The following is a 27871-nucleotide window of genomic DNA, read 5'->3' on the forward strand; positions in this document are numbered from 1 at the left end:
CCTATTTTGGCCAACATCGCGTCATTGAAGCTCTGGAAATCTCGCATACCAAGTCCACCAATTCCTTTTGGTCTTGCGATTGTGTCCCAAGAGACCCAAGCCATCTTCTTGGTATTTTCATTATTATCCCACCAAAAGCGCGTGACAACATATTGGATTCGATTACACAATGACACCGGTAGCTTGAAACATGACATCGAGTAAGACGGGATATGAGAGAGGACGCTTTGCAGCATAACCATCTTGCCAGCCGAGGAAAGGAACTTCGTCGACCAGCCTCGGGCTTTCTGTTTGATGCGTTCCACGATGGTTGAAAAGAGATCCCTCTTTCGTCGTCCAAAGAGCTCCGGGAGTCCCAGGTACTTACCAACTCCGCCTTCTTTATGTATTTGGATAACATCCTTGATCGAATTCTTTAGGGCCATCGGCGTGAATCGAGAGAAGGTTACTGTCGACTTCTCGGGGTTGATTGCCTGTCCCGAGGCCTCCTCGTATGTTCTTAAGATCTCTGTCAGTGCCCGGCCGTTGCTTTCACTAGCGTTGATGAAGAACATAGTGTCGTCCGCAAATAGTAAGTGGTTAACTCAGGGGCAACCTCTCGCAACCTTGATCCCTTGGATTGCTCCTTCCTCATGTGCTCTGTTACATAATCCCGAGAGAACTTCACTATACATTATAAATATGTAGGGAGAGAGGGGATCGCCTTGACGAATTCCTCTACTCGGTACTATCTTCCCTTTAGGCAAGCCGTTAATGTGGACATGTTCTGTTTTATAAAAAAGAAACAAAATGAATTTTCTGAATGACTAGGATGTACTAGATTTTTTGGCTCGTATATCCTCTGGAAAGAATTTAATATCTTTCGGAATGTAATAATATCTTTTGGAATGTAAACAAAATGGATTTAATATCTTTTGGAATGTAAAAGATATTATTACATTCACACCATTTTGTTTCTTTTCGCTACGATGAAAGATATTAAATCCAATTTGGTTACCAGTCACACCATTTTGTTTCTTTTCGCTACGATGAAATAATTTTGAAAAAGTAACTTCTCTTATTTTGATTATGTTCGTTTCGATGTTCATGTAACCTGCGATCGCGACCTTAAATAAAATATTGTTCTTTTGTTTGTTGAAAGAACAATTGTTTTTTAAGTTGTTTAAATTGTCAGCAAAATGAAATTTTGAGTATGATTGGTCAACGAAGACCAATTGGCTGAATTTATCCATGCATATATATATGTTGAGAATCGACGCCTTCGATTGACTTTAAACTCAATCATAGAACACACTTCGATTTAGTCCGGTACATGTATTAAAATCGGTACATCGGTTAGGACCTGTCGGTCCCTAAGTTTCGATAGAAGACGTTGGAAAACACCTTCATGACCCTAAAATACATACGTAATAGTAAAGCCATGTTCGTTTCGTTATCGCCGATTCCAGCGGCAGCGTTCAAAAATATAAGGCAACAGAGACAAAAAAAAACAGAATCAAAGGTAAAAGCAATCGCTCATCAACTGCCAGAGACACTAGAAAACGAGACGCAGTGACGCTGAAATTTTCCGCGTCGTTTAGTTCATTGTTAACTGCCGCAGCGTCTGGAAAACAAGTCATTAATGCGTCACCGGTGCTGTACGATGCCATGATGAAAGGCTTAATTATCTGACGCTGACGCTGCGTCCAGCGTTGATAAAACGAACAGGCCTTAAGTCGGTGCTGAAGTTTAATTGCCTCTTTACTTTGTAACCTTCTTCTTTAAATAGGATGTTTACCAATCTTCTAGTGGATTGTACTTTTCAATGCACTTCCAAAGAGTTTGAAATTTTGTGAACCAGAGAGTGTTACACAAGAACAATTGAGGTGCTAGAGTCCGTTATGAGACTGTGATGTGGCATCTATCCATTGGTGGAAGAAGATTTGCTTTGCTGACAACTAACAAGATTTGGTGTTATCACAACAAATTGGAGTCGGCTATATATAACGCTCTAGAGAAGGCTCAAGTATCAGTCTAATAACTGGTTCAGGATCCGGTTTAGAGAAAACCGGGAGAGTGTGACGTGTGGAAGTAGCGCTCTGGATTCTTTGAGTCATCATAGCTCAAAGTGGACAAAAAACAATATTTTGTAACGTATCAAAGAATTTCCTCTTCGATATTTTTACTTAGAGAGAGAGAGAGAGAGATCTTCTCTTTCAAGTTCTAGAGCTTTCTCCGCCGATTTCATCTCCTTTAGCCATGGTAATTAAAAAAAAAAACTATTTTCAGTCTTTCTTGCCTTCATATTTCACGTCTCTCTGGATTCTCTGCTAATTTTGGATTGTGGTATGGCTTTTACGTTGTCTAGGAAAATCGATGGAAACAAAAGAAAACTGAAATGCATGCTATATGTTAGATTTTGTAATTGTTTAAAATTAATAAGAAATTAGCAGTAGTTTCAAGTAAGTGGTTAAAACCAAATAGATTTATGTAAAACTTGCATGTGAAATTCCAACTTTAAAGTTTGTTCATGATGATCTTGATAGCGTGAAAATCAAGAATTTTAGCTTTAAAAGTCATTGGAGGAGGTGCTAGTGTGAGTTGGTTGAATGTTGTTAAACTGATCACAAAGAAGAATTTTTTGTTTTCATTGATTTTATTTTTTAAGTTAGTTTGTATTTGTAGTAAGGTTGGAATAGCATGTGGTGAAGATGTTGTTTAGCAGTTTGACTTCCCTGGATCCATAGGAAAAAGGATAATTAGGCCTTCTCTTAATGTAAAAACTGAGACTTTGAAGTTATTCTCAAACGTTGTTCTATCATTAGATCATATATCCTTTTATGATTTGCAATATCTCACAATCTTTAAGCTTTCTTGTGTTTTATTTGTTCACATAGGAGTTACCCCCAAAAGTGAAGAACATTCTGCTTCTTGATTCTGAAGGAAAGCGCATAGCCGCTAAGTACTACTCTGGCGACTGGCCAACAAATACGGCTAAAGAAGCATTCGAAAAAGCTGTCTTCTCAAAGACTCAAAAAACAAACGCTCGCACCGAAGGTAAGTATTTTTTTTATCCTAGTGAATTATGTTTTGTAGTATAATCATTTGTCTTGATTGCTAGTTCTTGATACGCAGTTGAAGTGACGGCACTGGAGAACAACATCATTGTGTACAAATTTGTGCAAGATCTTCATTTCTTTGTTACGGGAGGTGAAGAAGAAAACGAGCTTATCTTAGCCAGTGTGCTTCAGGGTCTCTTCGATGCAGTGAATCTCCTCCTCAGGTCTTGCCTTATCATAGCTACAGTTCTCATATTACCTCAAGTTTTTAGACTTTCTTTTCTTTCTAAACATTAAATTACAGAGGCAATGCTGATAAGAGAGAGGCATTGGACAATCTTGATCTCATCTTTCTATGCTTTGACGAAATCATCGATGGCGGGTCTGTAAATGTTCTCCTCCTTTCAACATTTCGTTAGATAAATAAATCGTTTCCTAGGCTACTTACTTGTATACTCTGAAGTACTACTACTCTTATTATATCTGTTCAGTATTGTCCTGGAGACGGATGCAAATGTGATAGCAGAAAAGGCAGGAATCAATAGCATTGACCCTAACGCTCCTCTATCCGAGCAGGTGTTTTCTTGTTCTAAATGTGATATTTTTTCTTGTTAGAAATGTAACTATCTCAAGTAACAAATAACTAATGAACTTGTTACATATCTGTGTGTGTGTGTGTTGTTTTGGTTTGGCTTCAGACGATAAGTCAGGCACTGGCGACGGCAAGAGAGCATTTGACAAGGTCACTTATGAAATGATGTGCGTGTATTGCTTATTTGCTTTCTAGCTAATGTTGGTTGGTTGGTTGTTATCTAAGTATGAACTGAATGAAGACTATAACTGTGTGTCAGTTTGTTTGTCTCTGTTGGTTGACTCTTAGTCACAATTACGAGTAAGATAATAAAAATCAAAGTTTATATTTGTTTCTTTTTCATGTTTATACAAAAGTAAATTACAAAACATAGATCAAGTACAAAATAACTCACGCACATCATTAATTTTAAGCATTTACTTAAAATGATCATCAAATACTGTCACCAATTTTTTTTGTTTGTCATCAATTCAACTAATATTTTGCGAAACAAACTGGTAACTTATAAACTACGGTAACTTATATTATGAACACCGGTTGAATCTGAACATTGCGTATCAGGCTATCCGTCTGTGTACTCGATATTATGGACGACGGTCGAATTTGAACATTGCGTATCAGGCTATTCGTCTTTGTATTATGTGTTCGAGTCTCCCTTGTATTTTGCGTTATTGATACATGTATCAATTCTGTGTGATTAAAATTCTTTTTTTAGTCTCTGAAAATTTCTCAAGTATGTCTCTAAAATTCATTCTTTTGGTTCTGAAATGATTTTCACTATTTGAGAACAATCAGTTGTAGAAATTACATGGAATTTATGAAAGTTGTTCATGCATTACATTGCTCAAATAAAGGCTTCTAATTCCAAATGAATGAGTGAAAGGATGGCTCTCGTGTTTATTGTCCCATTAATCCATCAAAACCTTCTAAAGTGCTATATCACCTTCTCCCGCGTAATTATCATTTTCTTTCAATGATTCATTTGTGAAGCACCAGGTATCTGGGGTAAAGTTGCCGACTGCACCTCTCTATCTTGAGTGACACATTGTGTTATTGTTTTGTAAAGTATTGATTCTGCCTCTACCAATTGAAGAGTATTTCTTAGATCGACGTCGATGTTAATGAAGACCTTATTGCTTAGCCCTTTCCAAATATACCATAAAAGCAATGGAAACTAATGATTATCCCGTGAAGGTGGAATCCTCCAGTACAAGTAAATCATATTTGCATAAACCATTTGTAAAAAGAAGATGTCTGGATTCGATTGGATCCTTGAGATAGCTTATGTTTGGACTACTGATGGACATTCAAAGAAAACATGATTTATTGATTCCTCTTTTGCTCCACTGCATGTACACCGAGTGTCGCTTTATATATTTTTAACCCACATATATTTTTTTTTACCGAAAGACATCTTAATACTAATTGCCATAAAATGCTTGATCTTTGGTAGGCATTGTATTTTCCAAAGGAAAAACTTTTAATGGAATGCTTTTGAACATTCACCAATTACTTATTAATGACATTTTATTATTTTTAATTGTGTACTTAAATTTTTTTTATTAAAAACTACTCCTTCTGTTCCCAAAAGTAGGATTTTCTAGAGTTATTTTTTGTTCCAAAATAATAGATTTTTCTAGAATTTTAAAGTACTTTTAGTAGTTAATGTTGATAAATTGTATATTTTAAAAAACATTAATTGAAAATATTTAAATTGATTAAATTTTATTGGTTGATAGTTATTGGAAAATGTATAGTGAAATAAACAATAAATTCAATTGTAAACATTTATTATTTTTTTAATATACGTGAATACTTTATAAATTTTTTTTTTCAGGAACAGAGAAAGTAGTTATAAAAAACATTTTTTGGTGTAAAGTTATAAAAAAAAACATGTTGCAACTGAATATTTTTACCCAATTTTTTTCTTTAGTAAAGAAACCAGTTACATACAACGCTGATGAGCTGAGAATCTTTAGATGGTGGCAATTTGCAATATTTTTACAATACAATCCACTAATCGTTTATGTTATTTAAGAAAAAATAAATCAACGAAATTATAATTTAAAAAAAAAAACAAGAGAAGGTTACGCAAAAATGTCGACATACTTGGCGTGTGCCTACAACATTCTAGAGAATTGATTACCAAATGTCTCCCTTCTCTTAAAAAGTCGACTCTAAACCCGTTGCCCAAACTGCATCAGGATGTCGACATTACTTGTTCCTTTCTCCAACTTATATTTTATTTCTGTAACCAACCTATCGAGATTCTCGTACTTACCCTCCCACTCATTCATGTTGTTGGATGTTTCCGGGATATCCTCTTACGCAAATCTCTCCACTTTTTTTTTCATGATCCCAACGAGATCTTCTTCTTAGTCACCCAATGTTCGTCAATCTCTGATTTGATCCCATCCTTTGCAATTTGTGATATTGAATTGAAAAAAAGCTGATTCTGGGTTTTATTGTTTAGGTTCTTTGGAACTTGTTCCCTCTCTCAGGTATTTCATCGAACACCTTGTCAACAATCTCCAGTGAAAGAATGATTCATACTTTTTTTTCCTTCTTAATTTAAAGTCTTTGCATCTAATGTGAAGGTCTTCGCAATCTCACATTGAGTTTAAGAATTTTACACGAACTTACCTGTTTAAAGATTCATTCTTTTGTTCTGTTCTGTTTTATCTGCTTAAAGATTCGTAGTTTTCTTCTGTTATGTTTGGTTCTATTCTGTTCTGTTTCATCTGTTTAAAGATTCTTACTTTTGTTCTGTTCTGTTTTATAAGATTCATACTTTTCTTCTGTTATGTTTGGTTCTATTCTGTTCTGTTTTATCTGTTTAAAGATTCTTACTTTTGTTCTGTTCTGTACTAAAAAAACAGCAACAGAGTCCATTTTGCAGATAGTTCCGGACACAATGGCTGCTTCATCATCAACCATCCTCTGCAATGCCTCCGAGTCAGACCCTTGTCGTGACGACTCCGCAGCGTTTCTACTGAAGCTAGTAGCCATTGCATCCATCCTCTTATCCGGTGCAGCAGGTGTATCTGTACCACTCATTGGCAGGAACCGCCGGTTCCTTCAAACCGACGGCAGCCTCTTTGTAACCGCTAAAGCCTTTGCAGCAGGTGTGATCCTCGCCACTGGGTTTGTTCACATGTTAGCCGGAGGCACAGAGGCTTTGAAGAACCCGTGCTTGCCGGAGTTCCCTTGGTCTAAGTTTCCTTTCCCGGGGTTCTTTGCTATGGTTGCTGCTTTGATCACTCTGCTTGTGGATTTCATGGGGACTCAGTACTATGAGAGGAAGCAAGAGAGGGAAGCTGATGATGATCAGTTGCAGGGTATTGTTGTTCCCTTGGTTGGTGAAGGAGGATGTAACGATGAGAAAGTGTTTGGAGAAGAAGACAATGGTGGAATTCACATTGTTGGCATTCATGCTCATGCTGCTCACCATAGACATAGTCACCCTCATGGTCATGGTTCGTGTGATGGACACAGTAAAATCGACATTGGTCATGGACATGGACACGTGCATGGGGGTTTGGAGCTTGGAAGTGGTGCAAGGCATGTTGTTGTTTCTCAGGTACAAACTCTTTCTTGATTCTTGTACAGCTTTAAAATGTCCAAAAATGAATCTTTATATGATTTGGTTAGGTTTTGGAGCTTGGGATCGTGTCACACTCCATTATCATCGGCATATCACTTGGAGTATCTCAGTCTCCATGCACAATCCGGCCACTCATCGCAGCACTATCCTTCCACCAATTCTTTGAAGGGTTTGCGCTCGGTGGATGCATCTCCCAAGCGCAGTTCAGGAACAAGTCAGCGACCATAATGGCATGCTTTTTCGCCCTCACGACGCCTATAGGGATAGGGATTGGAACTGCAGTGGCGTCGTCTTTCAACTCTCACAGCGTTGGAGCGTTGGTCACGGAAGGTGTATTGGATTCGCTGTCGGCAGGGATACTTGTGTACATGGCTTTGGTGGATCTTATAGCTGCTGATTTCTTGAGTAAGAGGATGAGTTGTAACTTTAGGCTTCAGATTGTTTCTTATTTGATGTTGTTCCTTGGAGCTGGACTCATGTCTTCTCTTGCTATTTGGGCTTAGATTGTGAGATTCTTTCTTTTGTTATAGCTGCTACAAACAATGTGTATAGTTCTAGAATAATCAAATCTCGGATGAGTTATTCTTTCTTCTGTTGCCTGGATGTTTTTGTTCTACAGTTTCCTTATAAAATAGAGGAATTGGAATTAAGTATGCGAAAAAAATATATTAAAAAAGTATCTCCAATGTTCAAAGACAATGTTTTGAGATTATAAAAATAAAAAAAATAAATAAAAGGGAGATAAGGTTAGATTTTCATCAAAGGTGCACCACTCATAGTCCTCAAAGAAACTGTACTTCCAGTGTTCAAAGATAACGTTTAGATTCTCATCAAAAGTTCTTCAGAAATTGCATTACCATAAGTTTGAAACAGTTATCCATTGATCTAACCAAAAGATGGTCCAAACCAAGAACAATTACAACAGACAACAATATAGATTATACTAAAGTAACAACAAACTCAACCCAAAATGTAAAGACATGAATGATTATGAAACCATCAAAAGCAGCATGTTAATGGAGCTTTTGTCTTAAACAATGTCATCTTCTCTGTGGGTCTCAATGGTAACATCAGAAGTAGGATAAGCCGCACAGGTGAGAACAAACCCTGCAGCAATCTGGTCATCATCGAGGAAACTCTGGTCAGACTGGTCAACAAAACCAGACACAACTTTACCTGCACAGCTCGAGCAAGAACCGGCACGGCAAGAGTAAGGCAAGTCGATCCCGGCTTCCTCAGCAGCGTCGAGGACGTAAACGTCGTCGTCGCACTCAACCTCTTGCTCTCCTTCGGGAGTGATGAACTTGACCTTGTATGTAGCCATGGCTGTGACGCGTCCACCACGTGCGGTTCCTGACTTGAGGCCGAAGAGGGTCTGAGTGTTGGCTAAGGGGAGGGAACGGAGGCTGATGGGAGATGTTTGACGGCGGAGGAAGGATGTTCCGACGATGACGCTTGAGATAGCTGTGGAGGCCATTTCTTTTCTTTAGAGGATTTGAGAAGGTTTCTTGGGTTCTCTGTGGGTTATGGCTTGTGGAAATGGCATGGAGAGATTAAAAGGTGAGACTGTGGTGGAATCCTATCTTCCACGTGGCGTTTATCTTGTGGGTTGGTGGCTTATCATCTTCATGTTCTGGTGAATTGTGATTTGTTTCCTTTTTGTGTGTGATTGTGTTTGACACACTTTACACTATCTTGTTGATGTGAGCTGTACGTGGTGTTATTTGGGACAACTCACACTAGATTAGACGGACCAAACTGAAATTGTTGGTACAGGTCCGGTTATAAATTCTGAAGCGAACAGCAGATTTTAAGATATTCATTTATCCAAAAGTTTAAACCAAAAAAAAAAAAAAATTCAGTTCAATACACCAATTTGTTTTTTTTAACCGTAACAAACCAAAAATCTATTCGGTTCAGTCGGCATAAATTTTTTTTGGGGTGGGGGATTTTCCGCCTACCTCTTTACAGAGATGAACGCTTTACCAAAAAAAACGGGGAGAAAAAGCTCTCCGTAGCAAAAAAAAGAAAAGAGGATTTCAATAAGAAAATAAATTGGATTCTCAAATCACTACACAATTTGTCTTCCTCCCTCCACTCATTCCACATTTTCCCTTGTTTTGTAATAATCTAAACCCGTAAGAAGCTTCTTTCTAACAGACTTAACTGCCACCAACCAACATTCTTCTCTCCCGCGTTTGCTTTACGCTCTTGCTTCACTAACTCTCTCGCTCTCTCTCTCTCTCTTTCTAATCGCACTTGATGTTTCTGTAGATCCTCCTTACAAACAGATTCGATCCTAAGAACCCAACAGCTCCTGCACATTCAATTACCAACGTATTTTCAGACCAAACCAAATGCCAGTTTTGAAAGTGAGAACGAGAGAGTGAAAAGATAACTAACCGCAAAGGATTCCGAGGCCAAGACAGAACATCAAGGTGTATCCGAAGTAGAAACTGGTCTGGAAAAACCCAAACATCTTTGTCTTTACGTAGTAGTAATAGATCGAGTATAAGTAGACATAAACCGCAGTCGAAGCAGCTGAGAAGAACGACGTCCATTGCCAGTGATAGTTTTCCGCATTTAGCAAGAAGTATGTTCCCACGATCGTCACACAGACCGTCACCACAACAAGAATCAAAAAGACAAGCAGCATGAATCCGTACACGTAGTATACCTGCCACGAAATGTACGGTGAGTTTTGCTCTTTCTAACTGAAGTTGTAAGCTGTGTAAGAGATCTTTTTACCTTGTAGTTCCAGAAGGATGTGAAGACAAAGTACATTTCGATGAAGATGCTGCCGAAGGGTAAGAGACCTCCCATAAGAGAGACTACTGATGGAGTCAAGTACCACTTCTTCTCAGGGATTGGACGTGGGATTGTCTTCACACGGCATGGGTTGTTTGGGGCACCACTCCAGTTTCTACCAACGACTGTCCCAAGGAGGGCGAGAGGGAATGAAATGAAGCCCCAAATAACGAACACAACCACCATCGTTCCAAAGGGAATAGCGGCAAGAGAACCGTAGAATATAGCGATTGTGTTTAGGATGAATCCAATCCCAAAGCACAAGAATGGGAAGAGCGAAGCCGTGAGGATTATGCACTTGATCCAATGTTTACCTGAGCAAAAGAAGTATCAAGAGAATTTGAGAATGAGTCGAAGGAAGGTGTGTTATTGGAGAGCTTGCTTGCTGTTTTCAACAAAGATGGAAACAACATACCCCCACTTCTTGAGTACATTCCACCGCTCACATAACCAGAGATAAATGACGTCAGAGCGTAGCAAACTATGAAAGTTGTGACGATCGCTCCTCTCCTGAACAAGGTTAAACCAGAATGATTTTCAGACAAAAGCTAATCACTTACTCCGTGAGAAATAACAACATGAGAAGTTGATTGAAAGTAGGAGTGTAATACATACCCAACATAAAGTGTCCCAATGATTGCCATTAGTATGACAAGAAGAACAAGCAAAGCCAACTGTGCACCCGTACCAACAACAGCTGAGAGAAGAACCAGACCACGTGGTGGTCGGAACACATCTCCGTGCACGAGTTTCCATCCAGATTCCTCATTTACATCCCGTTCCTGTTATCAATGCATACCAGCTGTCAGAAGTTGCTCCACACTCTTGCACTAACGATGAAGACAAAATTGACAACATCGTAGTAACACTAAGAGAACTTCTGCAGATATTATTCTAGATAATAGATTGAGGAAAATCACCAGGCTCTCAAGGTCGTCGTCTTCTCGAGCATATTTAGCATAATCATTTCTGAGAGTCCTCATTAATATCATTGAGACCAAACCAGTGAGGAAGATAACCATCATGAACGAGTTAAAGATGGAGAACCAATGGATCTGCATCATTAATGAATCCATTAACAGAGTATTAAGTGTAATAGGTATCCAATTATGAAGCGAATGAAATAATGTCTGATACCAAAAGGATGAAAACAGTAAAACATAACATGCTATGATTTACCTGGTGTTCGAAGAACGGATAGTCTAGATAAACATCAAAACGACGAGCAAATGTGATGTCGGTTGGGAACCAATTCACAGAATATGTCAAATCAACCGTCCTCCCTGCTTCCAACGGCATTGGGTTGTCTTGTGTGAGATTCACATGAATAATCTATGCAAATAACAAAAAAAAATCAGATCACAGAAAAATTCATATGAGATCATTAATACTGCTTAGTGGCAAAGAAACAACCCACCTGGTCTTTGTTGTATTTGACATTAATACTCTTATGAGTATAAAGAACATGCTTGCCGTTTTCACCATTTTTTCCAGGTGCCAACTCGCCCACAAAGCCTATAACAAGAATGAGACGGTTAAAAGTTTATGTCAAGAACTAAAATTGAAATTTTGATTGTTCAAAGTGAATATAAGAAAATATCATACCCCACAGAGGCAGATCATCTGAACTTGCATCCACGTACGCCATAAACATAATTTTTTACAAAAAAACAAGACAAAAGATTAGCAAACTAAGGACGCTAAAAGTTTGACTTACACTGAGGTAAGAATAATGGATATATGGTGATATTGTAGCATTAGCTCATTGCACACCAAGTTAAGTTCCTTTGATAAGCTAAGAAGACTTTCAATTTCAAATATAACAAACAGCGAATCTTCTACAATCGAGCGAATCAATTTTTTTCCTACGACATTTATTAATCAGTAGAATGTACAAGTAAATGTGATACATACCCATAAATAATTCAAACCAGTAGCTATTTTCGATGGCATCTTTGAAATGCTTGACCTTAGCTTCATCAAGTTCCAAATGACAGATCACGCTTCTGTCAACATTTTCTGGGAGTAAAAACAGACGAAAGCAATATAACTGTTGTGCAATCAAGATAACAAAAAAAAACTAGCATAAAAGCTAACGTACTCGTGAACTTTATGTCTATCTGGCTGTCGATGAGCTCATTTCCACCAAGAACCTCACCAAGACCGCCCCATTTGTGAATGCTGTTTTCAGTTTTGCGGCAAAATGGGAGGCTATAGTAGTTATATGTTTCTTGTGGATTATTATATGGGCCGACTTTGTTCACCCACAGAGTAACCTGCTCATTAGCTTGATACTGGAAAAAAAAAAGCAGCAGACCAAATTTCATCACTTGCACATGGAAAGAACATAACGGATCAAAGAAGATTATTTAACAAGACATTATATTGTCTTGTTATTAGACAATAGACAACAAGATTCCCAATGTTAACTGCTTGATCTGCTTAATCAAAAATTCACATCAAACAGAAAAAAATATGGAAACTGCAGCTAAGAGTTGAACTAAATATTTATGGTAAGAGTAAAAAAAACCTCAAAGGGAAAGACGCAATGCAACCAACCACCTTTGCATATCCAGATCTCTAAATTTCAAACTATAACAAGATACCATAGCATCCAAAACTTAGATATGTGATCAGGAAATCACAGCTTAGATTAATATAGGAACATTTGACGCTTCGTTCTCTCTCTATTAGATCTAATTAACATCAAAAAAAAAGAAGCTAAACCTAACAAGGAACTGAAGAGCACACTCCACTCTCTGGTAATAAACAATCACACCAGAGAACAATGATCAATCACCAAAACAAAACCATTTCATATCAACCTAATCCATAATGCTACTGCTAAAACAACACAGTGTACAACCAGCTGGATCGAGCCTCCACAACAGATCCAAGCCAAAAAACAAACATGCAGCAGCAGCGAGATCGAGCTCGAATCGAGCTACAAGCTTAGAAAGAAAGACGGCAGAGATTCAAATCTAACCTTGTGATCTGACTCGGAGGCCGAAGCTGGAGAGAGAAGAAGGAAGACGCATGCGACGACAGATAACAGGGAAGGGACGGCGGAGAAGGACGCCATATCGGAACCCGGCGGAGGCTCAGATCTGAGGGCGCGGTGATGGAGAGAGTGAGAGAGAGAGAGATGTGTTACCAATTTTATTTTCGTTTTCGTTAAATTTAATCTTCGATTCGAAAAATTGGGATAGACAAAATTGCGTCGAGAGTATTTACAATAAAAGCCCAACTAGTTTGATGTTTACTAAAATATCGCAAACCTAAATATTTTTTAAATTAAGCTAATGTAAAATATGACACAAATTGATAAAATAATAAAATAATAATATTTTTAAAATTTCCATGTAAATATATGGTTCCAGAAATATCATAAATAAATACTATATATGAGTCTATTGTTGAATATATTTAAGATAGTCTACTAAAATATGAGTCTATTGTTGTCTGTTTCTTTTTAAAATTAAAATCCTTTTGGAGCTCATCTGAATTTTTTTATTACATCAAGAACTCTTAGAGTTGTCTTTTCGAACTGCATCCAAAATTTTTTAAGAGTTTTGGAAGCGATAATTGCTTCTTTATGTGTAACTATTTCCAAAAGTATCGCAACATCATTTTCTGGTTCATCATCAACATTAAGAACACTGGCCACAATTTCTTCTAAACATTGAACTTCTAAGCATGTATCATTTTCACCGGGATAATCGAGTTGGCTATTAACATCCATTCTATTGCGATAGCCAAGATTATTAATCACAACCTCAAGTTCAGGAATGTCGTCTCCACTAGTGGACTCCTCTTCTAAAATTGTTGATGTGCCATCTTCTGAACGGATTTTGCAGTGTCGAAAGCAATTCGCTATTGTCTCTTGATGAACATTGACTGTCCAAGCTGCCACAGAAAAATTGATAGCATTCAAAACACTAATCTTAACTGGATCTGATTGTCCCAACTCACAGCCTTCTAAAATTTCACGGTAAAGTCTTATGCTGTAATGCATCTTAAAAGCTCTTATTATTCTAGCATCGCAAGGTTGAATTTTTGATGTCATATTGGGTGGCAAGAAGAACAACTCAACATTCTGCAGTCCTTTAATATTTTTTGGATGTGCTGGACAGTTATCAACCACAAACAAAACTCTTCTACCATACATTTTTTTTATCAAACCAGCGGATGTACTCTTCAAAAATAACACTTGTCATCCAAGCACTTTAGTTGGCACGATAGTGACAATTCATGTTGTTCATGTTGATATTCTTGAAACAACGTGGTTTTGCATATTTTCCAATAATCATAGATGATTTTTTTCAAAACCATCCGCATTACAGCAAATAATAATTGTTAGTCTTTCTTTGCCTTGCTTTTTTCCTTCAAGTTGTTTTTATAGCAAGAGAATAATCAGCTTGTAACCTGTAAAACAAACCAGTTTCGTCCATATTAAAAACATCCCATTTAGAGAATTTATCTATTTTTTTCCCTAATAGCCTCCAATTTCTTCTCCATGTCTTCTATATTAACTCAACCACTTTCTCCAAAACGAAGAAACGATTTGATACCATGCCGTACTTAAACTTTTCAAGCTAACCCAAAGAAAGATGATGCTCAGATTCTGGTTGAGTGCATACAAGTTTCATTGTCTCTCTTGCGTTTTCTAAAATTAGCTCGCCGGTCATATTCACAAGATCTTGATATTGAAGAAACCACTCAAAAACATTTTTTTTCCATATCCGGATATTTTGCTTGTTTGTGCCGCTTGATATCTCTTCCCCCTTCCAAGCTGGCTGAAAGATACTCAGATGATCGCTTGAGTGTGTTTGAAATTATACCTTCAATAATTTTTAGATGAACTTCTCTTCAAGCCACAATTGCAGATCGATCTTTTTGAGTACATGAAGTATGATCTCTCTTATACTCGCATAATTCTTTGCGAATTTTATCTGTCATTGTTGATTTTGGAATATTTTTAAGATGAGAAGACATTGTTGAAATCTTAGCAAAGAAGAATAAAAGTGGATTTTGTTTGATGTTTGTCAATTTACGTGACATGTAGAATGATGTATATAATAATTCTCTTAAAAACAAAAAGGAAATTTAAATGAGAAAATATGAACATTATGTAAAACATGAAAATATGTAAATGTAAGAAAATGACAATTTTAAATAAAAGGAAAACATAGAAGAATATACATTTACAAAAAAAACTTGGGGTTTTTGCAAATATGATTCAAAACTTGAAGTCAAACACAAAACTAATCCATGTTTTTTTTGGAATTTTGACTTGCTATTTTCATCCTCAAAATTCAGATTATTCACAAAATGCCATCATTTTTTTATATATTTTTTTAAATGCATATTTTACTCCATCACTCTCATCTTTCTCAAGTATTCACAACATTGACATTGCCATCAATATACACCAACCACCATGAACAACCAATTTGAAGCTCTTAATGCACCTAAAAATCGATTTACACTCTTTCTTTCTCAATTCTTATGAACTAAAAACAACATCTCTTTACTTTTTCTCCATATTTATCCAAAAAAACCCAAGATTTTGATTCTAAAAATTTTATGGTTCATAGAGCCATTGAAGCTTACGATTCTGGTGGGTCACTTTTGTTTGAGATTATGGGTGCTTGGAGAATACTTTTGTGTACTAAACAAGTTATCTCACTGGTTGAAACTATGAAATTATTTTTTTTCTAGATATGTTCGTCCATACGACTTACATGGAAGTCTTCTAGTCAATGCATATGCTAGTTTTATGACTTTTAAATGTGTTTTTCTAGACGACTTACATGGAAGTCGTCCATCTTTGTTTGTTAAAAAAAAAAATCAAGAGGACTTCCATATAAGTCGTCTAGGGAAAACGGGTTAGTTTTGCATTTGACTGGATTGTGTCAGAAATTTGACTTTTCTCGGACGGCTTACATGTAAGTCGTCCAGTAGAAAATTAAAAAAATATATATTTTGTTATACCTAGACGACTTCCATGTAAGTCGTCTCAGGTTACTTTTGCAATTGAAAAATAAAATAAAAAAATATTTTTGTCTAAACGACTTACACGGAAGTCGTTCATCAGACGACTTACACAAAAGTCGTCCATGATTTTATTCCGAGATTCTGGTCAAACCTTGATTATCTTGGACGACTTCCATGTAAGTCATCGGACGGACGACTTTTGTATAAGTCGTCTAGAAAAAAAATTGTTTTATTTTTCAATTGCAAAACTAACCTGAGACGACTTACATGGAAGTCATCTAGGTATAACAAAAAATATTGATTTTTTTAGTTTTCTACTGGACGACTTATGTGTAAGTCGTCTAAGAAAAGTCAAATTTCTGACACAATCCGGTCAAATGCAAAACTAACTCGTTTTCCCTCGAATTTTTTTTTAACAAACAAAGATGGACGACTTCCATGTAAGTCGTCTAGGTTAAAAATCAATTGCAAAACTAACCTAAATGGATGATTTCCTAGAAGTCTACCAGATGACCTCTGTGGAAGTCGTCAATGTTAATAAACTTTTATTTTCTCTAAAACTATAAAGACTTTTTAATTTTTTTTTGTTAATTCATGTATATTAGTCAATATTGAGGCTACTGAATAAAATTTATAACTTAATTGGTGATACTTATGAGGCTACCAACATTCATGCTTAGTAAAGTTTCTAGCTGGAAGTCTTCTACGTTAGTTTTTTGTAAATTTGTTAAGTAACTTTAAGAAATGTTTATTTAATTTTCAAAAGTGTTAAGTAACTTTAAGAATATCAAGTAGCATGATTTAATGTATCTTCTCAGATCATAAGATATACTTTTTACTTATCTATATAATGAAAGTGTTCTAGTTTTGAACTTATGTAATGTTTTATCTTTTATGAATTTGACTAAGTTTTCTTGAGAATTCTTCTTCCTTAATTGTAATAAATTTGATTATTTTTTGTGTTATTGTGTTTTACTATTGAAGTTGTATCAATAACTTCAATTATGTCAAGTAATTTTGGCCATATAATATTGTGGAAAATGAACATATTTACCAATCTTTTTCATTAATATCTCTTCAAATTTACAAAAAAGTCACAACTAAAGGAGTACACATGCAAATCACAAAACATACCACAAACAAAACTATTATAGATGATTTGGAAGAAGACCCCGTCAGAAGACTTCCTGGAAGTCGTTTGGAAGACTTCCAGGAAGTCTTCTAGCGCATTATATTTTAAAAGACTTCCGAGAAGACTTCACATATGTCCTCCAAAGTCTGATCCAGATCTGAAAAACATGTATATCAAACCAAGATCTGAAAAACATGTATATCATATCAAAAAACATTCAAATGGCTTAAAAACAGAGAAAATGAGTAGAAAAGTAGATAGATATACTTTTATAGAACACACAAAGTACATATCCAAGTGGAAGATGAGAACCATCTGATTAAAAACCTGCAACAAAAAGATAGATTAGTGAGAAAGACATGAGACAAAAATGAAAATTTTATATAAAGTTTTATGTTTTCAAGTCAAAGAGATTATAGTGGGTTTGGAGAGTTTTAGTTTGGGAAACAAGGATGAACTTTATGCAATAGGAGGTTACCCAATGAAGAAAAATCAAACGTAAAAACTTACCAAAACACCCAGATCTATTATGAAAGGGAGATATGAGAGAAGACTTCTTGGAAGTCATCTGGAAATCTTCTAGTCCATAAATCTTCCAGATCTGAAAAAACCTGCATATCTAAATCCATATCCGAAAAACCTGCATCTCCAAAAACGTTCAAATGGCTTAAAAACAGAGAAAATAAGTGAAAGATTAGATAGATCTACCTTTATAGAACACACAAAAATACATATCTAAAATTACTAAATCTACATTTAAATGAGTGGAAGATGAGAACCATGTGATGAAAACCCTACAAAACAAGATAAACTAGTAAGATAGATATGACACAAAAACAATAAATTGATATAAAGTTTGGTGTTTATAAGTTCAAAGAGATTAGAGAGAGGTTGAAGAGTTTTAGAATGGGGAACATACCATTTTTGGTGTAGCCATTTGAGAGGAAGAGAGATAATTTTTCTTTATATATGGAGACAAAAATTTCAATAAGGTTAAATATTTTCGATCGAAAGATTTACTAGACGACTTACGTGTAAGTCGCCCAGAAGACTTCAATATTTTTAGCGGGAAATTTAAATATTTTTAGCGGGAAACTAAAATATTTTTAGCGGAAGTTAGAAGACATTCAGAGAAGTCTTCTAATCGCCAGACGACTTACATGTTAGTCGTCTAGATCTTACACATAACCCCCAAACTAAATTAACTAACTAAACACTTCATAAAATCAAATTAAACTTAAAAAGTATTTACTATACACATAAATAATCACATGTAAGTAAAAATTTATTTTTTCACAAAAACATTTAAGATTTCCAAAATCTAACCCTAAGAATACATACAATACTACAACATATGTTGCCAAACCCTAGATCAAATCATGATTCACTACTTTCACTCATCTATGTTGAAAACAATTCAATTTTATTATATCTTAATTTATATCACTTAAAATTGCTTATAATTACATGATTTTAATTTTTCGCTTATCAAAATATTTTTTACAAAATTTATAAATTATTTTTAAGATCATCTATACCAGACAACTTCCATGGACTTCGTCCAGAAGACTTAACAAAATCTCAGAAGACTCAGAAGACTTAGCAGAGCTATATTCGTAAAAATGAGTTTTGTTTTTATGTTTGGTCACAAGTGGATGGTTGTAATTTCACAAGGCTTTTGGTTTACTTTTGCATTTGATTCAAGTTTGGGTATACTTTTGCAATCAAAATCAAGTTTTGAGTAATATTTGGTAAATCCCCCCCCCCACCCCACCCCAAAAAGACTTCTTATTTAAATAAAAGGAATGTATGGAAATTTGTTAAAATTCATTACCTATCTATAAATTAATATCTCTATAATTTATAGAGGTTTTACTGTACCCCGAATCTTTTAGTATCTACCAAAATACACTGATCCTTTTTATTTAAAGCCTGACTGGTTCAAACGCAGCGGTTGCGGTTGCAGGAGTTTGTGGATGCGGGCGGTTGCAGTTTCTAGCGGTTTTAAGAGATTTGTACGACTGGTACTCCGGTTAAAAATTGGTGCGTTTGCGGATGACTTATGACTGGTTAACTATCAAATGCGGTAACAGTCAAATAATAAATTAACAATATTTACATTTGATATAATTATAAAAAAAAATCAAAAATAAAATTATAATAAATATAAAATTTATATTTAGAAAGTTATAATTTTAATTTTTGAAAATTTATTAGAATTGTTTTTATTATAAAATTTTATAATATTAATTAAAATATATCTAATATTTTCATAATTTCAATTTTAAATTTTTTTAAAATTTTTTTTACTTTTGTATATATATTGTTTAAAAAAAAGGAATTTTTTTTTACCCTCCCGCAACCGCAAACGCTAGCTGTAGCCAGCTTTTGAATTTATGAGATTCAGAGCGGTTTGAAGCGGTTTAGAGCGATTTGAGTGATTGTTGCAAACCGCCAACAACCGCTACCAACAGCAAAAGCTGCGTTTGCGGGTGGTAGGGGGAAAACCAGTCACCCTCTTAATAGCTTTTAAAGATCTAACTATCAATCAACTAAAACATGTCAATGATTTGAAGGAAAAGGATAATACCTATATATATACTATTATTTTTGCAAAGTAATTTTTCGCAACGGAACTCTCACTTTAAAAGTTAGACGGGAACAATTATTTTTGCCTTGTCGGAGGTTGTTTGGCGTATGCGCTGCTTGCGGTTCTTGATGTCTGTTCCTCTATGTCCTTCGATTAGTATGGTTCAGGAGGCTCCCGCAAGGTTCATTCTCTCTTCCTCTAATCATCGGGTCTAAAGTTTCATGATCAGTCAAGTTACAAGTTTGAAGATATAATCAATAGCTAGATACTCCTGTGATGTCAAGAGAAGTCCGGCATCCGAAGCAACAAGGTAAACTCCACGTTCATGTGGTAAACATCAACAGCTGAGAACATGGAATGATTTTCTAAAGATTCTGGAGTAGTCTAGCGGATTGCGACGGTGAAGTGGGTGAGCAAAATTAGACTTGTAATGTTTGAATTAGGAAACTTTTGGTTGAATCAAACTTGTAACTGAAACTGAATTCCGGTTTAACTGGTTGATTCTTAAAAAAAAAAATTGACAGATAAACAAATATAGCCATGTGCTATTGGGATTCTAACTTAGTTTAACAAAACCATGCTTGATTTTAGAACTCAGGACCCTCCTCCTCAGTCCTTATGATGGGACATATTGTGTTTAGTATGCGTGTGTGACCCTTTTGACATTTCAATTTAAAACGATCTATATAACAAAATGAATATCATGATTTTGATTACTGAATCATGTTAAACCATGACTTTGTGAACAATATTATTACATAATATCTTGATATTATTAATATAAAATAATTATCTTATAAATATTTAAAACTTCAACAAGTAGGGTAAGGTACACCACAACCCGTGAAGACACTGTGAGCATTCTTAAAAAACCCACCATATACTGGATTTTGTATGTAACCACATAGACACGACTGTTGTGCTTTCAGTGTTACACAACATTCTGGATAAGGGTGAACTCCGATTATTGATGATTCGAGACATGGGATAAGTTCTGTTACGACACATGCCACTTTTATCTCTTCTTCCACGGCTGCACTGGTCAGATCCAAAGACGAAACTAGGACTATCACAAGTGCGATGCATATTGCTCCTGTGAACTTCATGTTTTATAACCTTAGTGACTTCTTTTAAACTAGTTCTAATTATTTTTTCTTTTTGAAAATTGTTTGAGATGTTGATTTTAAGGTCTTGATGGTGAAGCTATTATATAGATGAGACTCGAATAAAGTTTGAAATGGTAGGCTGGCGTTATAGGTTGTGTATTTTGTCTTTTTGTTAATTAAATCTTGAAGCATTTATTTGATAATTTATAAGATATTAGATAATAACAACAGCTAAGAATCAGATTTGGTCAAAAGAACAGCTACCTAATCTAAGAAGATGTTTTAGATGTTTAAAGCAGTTTTTAGTGATTTTCATTAAAAACTGCTTTAGACTACTAAGACATCTTCCAGATATTATTTGCAAAATGATTTGACATATGTTCTTTTTACAATCATTTTTACTAAAAAGTATGAGATAATATACTATAAATGATGGCATGGTTTATGGGTAAATTTAAAATAGATAATTACATAGAATATGATAATAATTCATATATGATCATTAAAATAAATATACGTATACGATACTAAATAATATAACAGATGGAAATATAATATTTCTTGCAAAACCAACTGGAGACGAAGAGAGAAGACATGCTTCCGGTTCAGCTCCCGTAGAGAGCGTTTTGTGAACCAAAAAAAAAAACAGAGAGATTTTTTTGGGTAGAGGGATATGGCTGTGTATCTTATAGATGGGACTGAATTTCTTGGGCTTTCATTTTGTTTCTGCTTGACTAAATTCTTGCTCGCTATAATTGGTAAGCAAGGAAAATAACTGTGCTCTGGATAATAATTTATATATTATTATTGGTAAACTTATCAAAATTTTGTTATATTGTACACAGTTTCAGATTAAGTATTTTAAAAGAAGCAATGCACCACACCATTTTATTGTATGTGCTAAAAGCCTAAAAGAGTGAGTATGTATAAATAATGTTTTAGTAGTCTAAAGCAGTTTTTAGTGATTTTCATCAATTTTATTATGTATATGTTTACTAACAATTTGAATAGTAAACTGATTTTTATTGTTATTTAAAAATATATAAAGAATAAACAAAAAGATGAGCAAAAATATAAAGAAAAAAATGAAAAACATAAGCACAAATTTAGAAAAACTGAAACAACAAACAACAATGTAGAGGAAAAGTAATATAGACAATTTTATCCTATATCTCCATAATATTGTTTAAAATGTCAATTTCTTACAAGTCGCGGTAATGTTAATTTTTATAATAGTCAGTTACATATGTATCTTTAATGAATCAAAATTAGTATATCTAAATATCATTTTAATATTCCTATTTTAGTTAGTAACATTTATTTTTCATAATATATATAAATAATTAAAATATAAGAAATAATTTTTAAACTATTTGAGTTATTTGTTTCTTGTAAATCAAGTCTATGTTAATATTAATAAATTGAGTTATACAAATTATAAATAATTTTAAATAGATATTTTAAAATAATATTATAGATTTTTTCAGGGGCCGACCGAGGAATGAGAGATGTGTGGCACGTGCCGCACTCTCTATTATAAACGTTAAAAATTAAGATATAAAAATTTATAATTAAGAATTAATCAAACAATTGTATTTTTATAAAGATATTTTCTGAAATATTTCTAATATGTGAATTTTTAAAAAAACTTTAACACAATAACTAAAATATATATTTTGATAAAAAAATTGTCAAATTTAAATAATTTGATCTATAATTTAAACTTTTTGAAAATATTTATAACAGTTTATCATGTTAATTTATGAATTAATAGGACATAAACTAATAAATATTCATAAAGGAAAAAGATATCATATGTATAAACAAAGACCTATGGCCAGTATAAAAATAGGATGAAGATCTTGAAGTCTAGGTACCATAGCTTTGCAGATTTTTCATATCCCTGTGTCCTGTTCTGTTACTTGTTTGGTTACTACTGAGGATCACCTACAACTAATTACACTATTCCTGTGACTCTCGTTTTTCCCAGCATCGTTCTCATTCTGCAAATATGAAAATATGTCTTATCTATGGATCCGTTCTTCAGTGACTTCCAACACCCCTAATGAAAACTAAGCTAGATGTCCATGATTACGTCTTTTGATGGAAACTCTAGTTAGTCTTATATAGCTGAAGTGATCTGAAGAACTTGTTCCTGCCTCTCTTTCTAGGCCAATTTACAACATCATCCCTGTAGATGTGCAGACTTTGGCACACCAACATATTTCAAAGGTAACAACAATGGGGAAACTTGTCATGGTAATTGATTTTTTTTACTGATCCAAACCCATCAGCATGTTTCTTGCGGCAAATCTTCTTTCTTTTCCTGTATCTGAGTAAACACTTAGGTCGCTGTAGTTACTGGATTCTGTTTTCCGATTGATCTTCCCCTGACAGAGAAGCCCCTTTTCATTAACATATTACTTACGCTGTTACATATGTTGCCAGGCTTGGTGTGCTCTTGCAAATCTCTCAATAAATAATACATACCTGAGACCTGGCATTACTCCTGCAGTTGATGATATCAACACTAACTGTTCATTTTCTAGGAGAGGAAGATCCACTGCCAAAGTTACATCCAACACTGATGGATCTTTCTATGCACACAATCATCAAGAGGATAGTCAAAAGAGAATAAGAGGAACTGCAACATCTTTTGACTGTTCCTCCTCCTCTTCCCCAGGTGATGGTAAATTAACTTCTGGAAAAGTTCCATGGGTAAATAACGAGGTTAAAATCTAAATAAATAACTTATTCTTAGCTGTGTTGATATTAAAGCAAACAAGATGAGAAAACCATTCTTAGCTAATAACTAATTCTTAGCTGTGTTGATATTCAATTCTTAGCTGCAAGCAGCGCGTCCTTCATTTGTTCCACATGGCTGGAAGCTTGAAGACAGAGCCCTAACTGTGTTGATATTAAAGCAAACAAGATGAGAAAGCCACTTGGTTTTGTGAAATAACCATTAAGAAAGTGAGAGAAATGGCAGCCACACCTTTACTCCATGACTACAGTTGGAACATGATGTAGCGGAAGCCTTTAGGATGTAGCGGAAGCCTTTAGGATAGGACTAGAGATCCGTTGATTCTGAGAATACCCGGAAAACTAGAATAACATAAAGATCTTCTTAAATTCGTTAAGATCACCAATGATCTACCGAAAGCAAAAAACAACAAAGAGAACTCTCAATTTTATTAATAAATCATCAACTCATAAACTCCCTAAAACCATAGCCTCAAAGACTATATATATATATAAGAAAACATAAAAACCCTAAAACATTAGAGATAATTATCTTAATAATAAATAAACTCTAAATAAAACACTAAATAAATAAGATATTTATTCTAAATATCCTCTCTGCATCAGAACATAACTCAGGAGGCAAACAGGGCTGTTCTTTTCCTCTGGAAGCAAATATATTAACAGATGGTTGATGGGTACACGTTGAATGGTAGTGTTCCATAACAATTTCCTCTACGTCAATACTCTCCGCTCCAAAGTAAGCACATGTTGGAGTTGGTCTAATTTTTCAATTCTGCAGAAGTAGCATCAAGAATGTTACCTTGAGCATGTCATCTGAAATCGTATAAAGATATAATTTGTGTTGTGTTATTAGAATAGCATAAGCTCTCTCTTTATACAAGTAGAATGCCCTAAGATGATAAGGACTAGGACTAGTTACATCATTATCCTAAGATATATAGGATTTATCTCTAATACTCCCCCTCAAGTTGGAAGTGTGAGATTTCGAACAGCCAACTTGGACATAATGAAGTCAAACTGCGGTCGAGGCAAGGCCTTTGTAAGGACATCAGCAAGCTGATTCTTGGATGTAACATGTTCTGTTGTAATGAGTTTAGTCTTGAGAGCATCGCGAACATGATGACAATCGCGTTCAATGTGCTTGGTGCGCTCATGAAAGACGGGATTCGCAGCAATGTACATTGCTGGTTTGCTATCACAGTATACCTTCATCGGTGATGCATGATCAAAACCAAACGACTGGAGAAGCTCTTTCAACCACTTGAGTTCTTTAACAGCTTCAGACATTGCACGGTATTCGGCCTCAGCTGAAGATAGTGAGACTGTGTCTTGCTTCTTAGTTCTCCACGAGACAGGGGAGTCACCAATAAAGGTAATGTACGCACTTAACGATCGTCGAGTCCGAGGGCAAGCAGACAGGTCCGCATCACAGTAGATGCTTATTTGCATCGGATCATCAGATTTTAAGAAGATACCTTGTCCTGGCGTGCCCTTAAGATATCTTACAACACGTAACGCCGCCTCCCAATGCGGTAACAGCGGCTTCTGCATGAATTGGGCCAAGATGTGGACCGTGTATCCAAGGTCAGGTCGAGTATTTGTGAGATAGATCAGGCGTCCCACAAGACGACGATATTGTTCAGCATTTGCCAGTGGTCCTTCAGCACGGGCTAGTTGATGGTTGAGTTCAATCGGAACCGCTGATGGCTTAGCTCCAAGCAAGCCTGTTTCAGAGATAATATCAAGAGCATATTTCCTCTGAGATAAGTAGAAACCTGACGCATTACGCGCAACCTCAAAACCAAGGAAATATTTCAATGTGCCAAGATCTTTCATCCGGAAGCACTTTTGGAGATAGTCTTTAAATTCTTGTAGTGCCTTGGCATCATTGCAGGCTATTACAAAGTCATCCACATAAACCAAAATATGTATGCAAATCGACCCACGAACCTTTGAGAATAAGGACTGATCAGCATATTCATGGGAGAAGCCAAAATCTTGTAAGGCTTTTGTGAGTTTAGAATACCAACACCTAGGAGCTTGGCGCAGGCCATAGAGGGACTTCTTGAGCCGACATACTTGCTTAGGATCGGAACAAGTAAATCCTTGCGGAAGCTTCATATAGATTTCCTCTTCAAGATCACCATGTAGGAAAGCATTACTAACATCCATTTGATGGACCAGCCAATTTTTGATAGCAGCAAGTTTAAGAATAATCCGTACTGTTGTTAATTTTGCAACAGGCGCAAATGTATCGGTGAAGTCTTCACCCTCTGTTTGTCTGTTGCCAAGGACGACCAACCGAGCTTTAGGTCTCTCTAGTGTGCCATCCGCATTGTACTTGTTAGAATATAACCATTGATTTCCAAGTGCTTTCTTGCCTGGTGGGAGTGTAGTGACTTCCCATGTATCTGTGACTTCAAAAGCGTCAACCTCTTTAGACATCGCATCATTCCAGATTTTGTGTTTGACCGCTTCTTTGAAGTTTTTCGGTACATTGTCGTTGATTATCGCAGCCATGAACACTTTATGGTTATCTGAAAAGATGTTATCAGAAACATAGCTGGAAATAGGGTATGGAGTCATACCTGAGACCGTATCAAAGAGCCCATGATCGGAGTGAGCGAGATCGTGAGGGGGGTGTGTAAGTGCCGAATGAGTAACATAATCTTTAAGTAGTACCGACGGCGTTCGAAGACGCTGCCCACGGCCTAGTATCTCAGGGAGACCCGGAGAACCTGAAACTGTCTCTTCCACTGGCGGAGTAGGTTCATGTGTAGGAGACATAGGAGGTTCAGTTTCAGCTATAGGTGGCAGGGGCTGAGATGACTGCGGGTTAGTAGGAGGGATGGTAGTCTGTGGTATAGAAGGAGATGGTTGAGTAGGAGGTTCAGCGTGGTGAGGAACACTCCCCCTGGAGTCAGTATTAGGGAAGAGCCAATCATCAATGGTGGAATCATCAATATTCAACGGTGGAGAGACACCATCATCGTCATCTGCGTCGACACCAGGAAACTTTTGTTCCGAAAAAACTACATCTCTGCTTGTGAAAAACTCATGTGTAGTCAGATCATATAGTCGCCAAGCCTTCTTGCCATATGGGTAACCCACAAAGATACACTTCCTACTTCGGTCCCCAAATTTATCTTTATCGCGTGCCTTGCGATGTGAATAACACAAACAGCCGAAAACCCGTAGCTTGTCAAAGTCGGGTTTCTTACCAAATAGAACCTCGTATGGCGTTTTGTTGTTCAGAACCTGAGTAGGTGTGCGGTTAATGAGATGTGATGCTGTTAGTATACTCTCTCCCCAGAATGAAACCGGCAGGTTAGATTGAAACAGGCATGCTCGTGCAACGTTCAAAATATGGCGATGTTTTCTCTCAACCCGCCCGTTTTGTTGAGGAGTATCTACACAAGATGTTTGATGCTCAATTCCAAGTTGCTTAAAATATGACGTAAGAACAAGAAATTCCGAACCATTATCTGATCGGATTGTTTTAACTGTTTTCCCAAACTGCCTTTCCGAGAGAGCAATGAACTCGCGAAGCAGGTTAGCCACTTCGGATTTTTCTAACATGAGGTAAGTCCAGACAGCTCTGGAGCAGTCATCGACTATAGTGAGGAAGTATCTAGCACCACAAGAAGAAGGAGTTCGATAGGGTCCCCAAACATCACAATGTAATAAAGAAAGCGGCTCAGAAGCTTTATTCAAACTGTCATTAAAAACTTGTCTTGTTTGCTTAGCACGAAAACAGATTTCACAAGACGCAGCTTGTTCTGAATCAAAAACCATATTATCTAAAACCGGTAAAGCTGATAAAACCCTAAAAGAAGGATGTCCAAGCCGTCGATGCCATAGTTCTGATGTTGAAGAATTCTTTAACTCAGTTCGATGTACTCGTGCAGCCGTAACACCCGTGAAGTAGTACACCCCCTCACGTTCTTCACCCGTTCCAATCAGGGTCTTCGTAAAACGGTCCTGCAGTACACATAATGTATCAGTAAAGATAGCAATACACCCAGTTTGTTTCAGTAATCTAGAAACAGAAATCAATGTGCAATTAAAATCTGGCACATATAGAACATCTTTCAAGTAGTAGTGCTCGCTTAGGCGCAAAGTGCCTGTTTTCATTGCCTGTGAACATCGGCCATTAGGGAATTTAACCGATGATGGCATAATATCAATCAGATCAGTAAGTAGAGATAAATCTCCAGTCATATGATGAGAGGCCCCTG

General features: G+C 36.0%; 4 protein-coding genes across 7 annotated transcripts; 2 read left to right on the forward strand and 2 right to left on the reverse strand.

The window, feature by feature from the left end:
• Positions 1-1998: 1998 nt before the first annotated feature.
• LOC106376698 (coatomer subunit zeta-1) lies at positions 1999-3957 on the forward strand. The gene is made up of 6 exons (XM_013816806.3): positions 1999-2241; positions 2877-3036; positions 3115-3262; positions 3343-3420; positions 3530-3614; positions 3737-3957. The coding sequence occupies exons 1-6, from the start codon at positions 2239-2241 to the stop codon at positions 3794-3796; spliced, it is 534 nt and encodes a 177-aa protein (XP_013672260.1). The 5' UTR covers positions 1999-2238; the 3' UTR covers positions 3797-3957.
• Positions 3958-5770: 1813 nt separating this feature from the next.
• On the forward strand, positions 5771-7826 carry LOC106447963 (fe(2+) transport protein 3, chloroplastic). 4 transcript variants are annotated; one of them, XM_013889925.3, is made up of 4 exons: positions 5771-6018; positions 6104-6131; positions 6516-7210; positions 7282-7826. In XM_013889925.3, exons 3-4 carry the CDS (start codon positions 6545-6547, stop codon positions 7735-7737), a joined length of 1122 nt encoding a protein of 373 aa, XP_013745379.1. In that variant the 5' UTR covers positions 5771-6018; positions 6104-6131; positions 6516-6544; the 3' UTR covers positions 7738-7826. The 4 variants fall into 4 exon arrangements, with proteins under 4 accessions (XP_013745379.1, XP_013745368.1, XP_013745373.1 ...); XM_013889914.3 differs by having other exon boundaries at positions 5772-6018; positions 6510-7210; XM_013889919.3 differs by having other exon boundaries at positions 5780-6131.
• Positions 7827-8095: 269 nt separating this feature from the next.
• LOC106447988 (ferredoxin, leaf L-A) lies at positions 8096-9045 on the reverse strand. Its single transcript, XM_013889931.2, has one exon. The coding sequence runs from the start codon at positions 8709-8711 to the stop codon at positions 8265-8267; it is 447 nt and encodes a 148-aa protein (XP_013745385.1). The 5' UTR covers positions 8712-9045; the 3' UTR covers positions 8096-8264.
• Positions 9046-9256: 211 nt separating this feature from the next.
• Positions 9257-13279, reverse strand: LOC111197787 (transmembrane 9 superfamily member 1-like). Its single transcript, XM_013889888.3, has 12 exons — positions 13029-13279; positions 12144-12336; positions 11957-12061; positions 11648-11665; positions 11460-11557; positions 11222-11374; positions 10963-11097; positions 10658-10824; positions 10458-10552; positions 9983-10356; positions 9638-9911; positions 9257-9551 (listed from the first exon to the last, which is right to left on the reverse strand). The coding sequence occupies exons 1-12, from the start codon at positions 13122-13124 to the stop codon at positions 9484-9486; spliced, it is 1776 nt and encodes a 591-aa protein (XP_013745342.1). The 5' UTR covers positions 13125-13279; the 3' UTR covers positions 9257-9483.
• Positions 13280-27871: the final 14592 nt, after the last annotated feature.

This window comes from Brassica napus, chromosome A9 (genome assembly GCF_020379485.1).
Source record: "Brassica napus cultivar Da-Ae chromosome A9, Da-Ae, whole genome shotgun sequence".
In the NCBI taxonomy this organism is placed as follows: domain Eukaryota; kingdom Viridiplantae; phylum Streptophyta; class Magnoliopsida; order Brassicales; family Brassicaceae; genus Brassica; species Brassica napus.

Excerpts from the sequence above, each read along its gene's own strand:
- LOC106376698 (XM_013816806.3), top strand. Across the intron at positions 3,421-3,529 it reads GACGAAATCATCGATGGCGG|TATTGTCCTGGAGACGGATG; the intron begins GTCTGTAAATGT and ends ATATCTGTTCAG. Across the intron at positions 3,615-3,736 it reads ACGCTCCTCTATCCGAGCAG|ACGATAAGTCAGGCACTGGC; the intron begins GTGTTTTCTTGT and ends GTTTGGCTTCAG.
- LOC106447963 (XM_013889925.3), top strand. The coding sequence starts at position 6,545 with ATGGCTGCTTCATCATCAACCATCCTCTGCAATGCCTCCGAGTCAGAC. Across the intron at positions 7,211-7,281 it reads GGCATGTTGTTGTTTCTCAG|GTTTTGGAGCTTGGGATCGT; the intron begins GTACAAACTCTT and ends TGATTTGGTTAG.
- LOC106447988 (XM_013889931.2), bottom strand. The coding sequence starts at position 8,711 with ATGGCCTCCACAGCTATCTCAAGCGTCATCGTCGGAACATCCTTCCTC.
- LOC111197787 (XM_013889888.3), bottom strand. The coding sequence starts at position 13,124 with ATGGCGTCCTTCTCCGCCGTCCCTTCCCTGTTATCTGTCGTCGCATGC. Across the intron at positions 12,062-12,143 it reads GATAGACATAAAGTTCACGA|AAAATGTTGACAGAAGCGTG; the intron begins GTACGTTAGCTT and ends TTTTACTCCCAG. Across the intron at positions 10,357-10,457 it reads AATGTACTCAAGAAGTGGGG|GTAAACATTGGATCAAGTGC; the intron begins GTATGTTGTTTC and ends TCTTTTGCTCAG.